This window comes from Austrofundulus limnaeus, unplaced genomic scaffold, assembly GCF_001266775.1.
Source record: "Austrofundulus limnaeus strain Quisiro unplaced genomic scaffold, Austrofundulus_limnaeus-1.0 Scaffold161, whole genome shotgun sequence".
NCBI lineage: Eukaryota > Metazoa > Chordata > Actinopteri > Cyprinodontiformes > Rivulidae > Austrofundulus > Austrofundulus limnaeus.
In genome coordinates this window covers 1,110,979-1,113,457 of record NW_013952563.1, presented here as the reverse complement: position 1 = coordinate 1,113,457, position 2,479 = coordinate 1,110,979, and the positions used below count along the sequence as shown (strand labels likewise).

The window sequence follows — 2,479 nt, the reverse complement described above, 5'->3', positions numbered from 1 at the left end:
CCAGAGATTCTTCTGCTGCAGACCCCGAGCTCGGATCGGAGGTCTTCTGCAAGCTGTGTCTGAGCCAGCAGCCAACTGCAGCCGTGACAGAACTGCAGAGCTGCAGGTGCATCTTCTGCACAGCGGTAAGGAAATAAGTCAATGATGCTCATGTTGAGTCTGTTAGCAAGACGTGCAGAAAAGAATAATTTTCATTCATCATTTACGACTTGTCAAAATTTAAAAACAACTTGATTCAAGATGGAACCACGGCCCACTGACCTCAAGAAAATGACTAAATTAAACATTTTTACAGATAATCGTAGATGTTGCTACAGCTGGGGCTGATCGCCAACATTTTCTGAGCGCTAACAGATTGCACAGGATCTTTGTTTAATTAGCCATTACCTGTTTAGCATTGACTGTGTCTGTCTGTTAGCGTARTATTTCATGAACCACAGGACAAGTTTTAGGTAAACTTGCAAAAACGTCTTCAGTTGAACATTTACCACTGATAAGATTTTGGAGCCAAWACAATTCAAGATGGYTGCCACTACAGCTAATTGACATTAGGGCTGTGCGTTGGCAAGARTTTTGCGATACGATACGTGGGCAGGGGTCACCGTGCGACACATTGCAATATATTGCTGTAAGCAAGACTTCTCCCCAAAGATTCTTATTCAAAATCAACATGTTTTATATCTTTTACATGTTTTATATTTCTTATTTATTTCAATAGTTAGGCCAAATGTGCCATAATACGGGACAGTTGGCAAGCCTACCTCAGCTTTGAAGGCAGTGGTGTCAGTCTAATCTGCTCAGATTCAGCCATCGATACTTAGTGCTAATGTTTACTCACAATGCTAAGGTTTAAGCTAGCGTTATACTCTCAGGCTTGAGATATCGTGATATTTCAGTGTATCAATATTTTCTTAGAGYCCTAATTGACATTAACCCTTTTAAAAATGTCCATAACTCTTTCATAAAGGTTAAATCAGTTTGATCTGATCCAACACCGGAGGGTTTATTTGGCTCTTTTATTGTGGAAGAGTTCCTTTAAGATTTTTTTAAATAGATCCTCTTAGGACAGATTTGGCATATTTACATTTTAGTGAAATAATTTGAACCTTATGCTGACTGTCCCTCACCTTTGTTTGRTTAAATTTGTCCTTGGATCAGTCAGAACCATATTGACCCACCTCCAGCTCTGCTCACAGTTTCAGTTTCTCTCATGTTATGGGAACAGCAGCTTTATCCTCCATGTTCCTGTTTGGWACATTCAGACAGGAGGGGTTAATCTTTGACGAAGCTGCCAGCATTAAACGCACAAGGCCGTGTAAATAAGGACACACCCACATACACGGACACAGAAAGACAAAAAGAAAAAAAAAGCAGGAACTATAGACTCGGCCGTGTAAACCAGAAATACCTGTAATAGTCTGGTTTCAGTTGTTTGTGTTCCTGCTGTTTTCACCTCCAGCTCTTCTCATTCCACACTTGTATTATAAGTTCGTTTTTCTTCTCTGTCCCTTAAAATTGTTTRCATTTGAGCAATACTTAAAGTTTCTCTTGCTCTTCCACTCTTTGTGGTTGAGGCAACATGCAACTTATGATGTGTCGTTGCTGATAAGAAACCTATCTGTGGCGTTTAAATTGCCCTGTTTTCCTTAACAGCTCATTTTCCTCTCTGCTTTGTTTGTTTTGCTGCATGATGTAACATGGGTGGGCAGAGAAGTTCTGTTGGTGTTTGACACAATGTGGTCTTCTTCGGGAAATGTCCTGTTTAATCGTGTTCCCCCTCCCTTCTGCTCAGTGTTTGCAGCAGTATGTCCAGCTGGCCATAATGGAGGGTGGAGGGGCGCCCATCACCTGTCCAGATATGGCGTGTCAACAAAGCGGACAGCTGCTGGACTCTGAGGTATGACGGTTTGAAACTAAAATGAAAGTATTATGTAATGCAGGGGTATCATATTCATTTTCACTGGGGGCCACATGAGCATCATGGTGGCCYTTAAAAGTCCAGTTGTAATTAAATTAAATATTTCCTGTTTAACTTTGACTAAACAGAAATCATCATTGCTACAACTGAGCTCCACTAACAAACAATAACTGAGCTCTATGTGGTATTTCCTKCATAGAAACAGTGTTTGAACACGTCCTCTTATAAACAATGTAAATTACTAAGTGTACGACTGACAAAATGTGAAATAAATTAAACTGAAATACTATTAAAAGTATCAGTTTTACTCACTGTTGAATTCTGAACTCTCCCACGCATATTTTGTTATATTGAATCAAATACACTCACCGGCCACTTTATTAGGTACACCTGTCCAACTGCTCGTTAACACTTAATTTCTAATCAGCCAATCACATGGCGGCAACTCAGTGCATTTAGGCATGTTGACATGGTCAAGACAATCTCCTGCAGTTCAAACCGAGCATCAGTATGGGGAAGAAAGGTGATTTGAGTGCCTTTGAACGTGGCATGGTTGTTGGT

General features: G+C 40.4%; 1 protein-coding gene across 1 annotated transcript in view; it reads left to right on the top strand.

Moving 5' to 3' along the window:
- Nucleotides 1-2,479, top strand: part of rnf144b (ring finger protein 144B) — a gene marked incomplete at its 5' end in the record, with an annotated part of 19,471 nt that continues 16,992 nt past the window's right edge. The window contains 2 exon segments of the mRNA XM_014017114.1: nt 1-125; nt 1,793-1,897. Coding sequence (XP_013872568.1) covers nt 1-125; nt 1,793-1,897 — 230 coding nt within the window.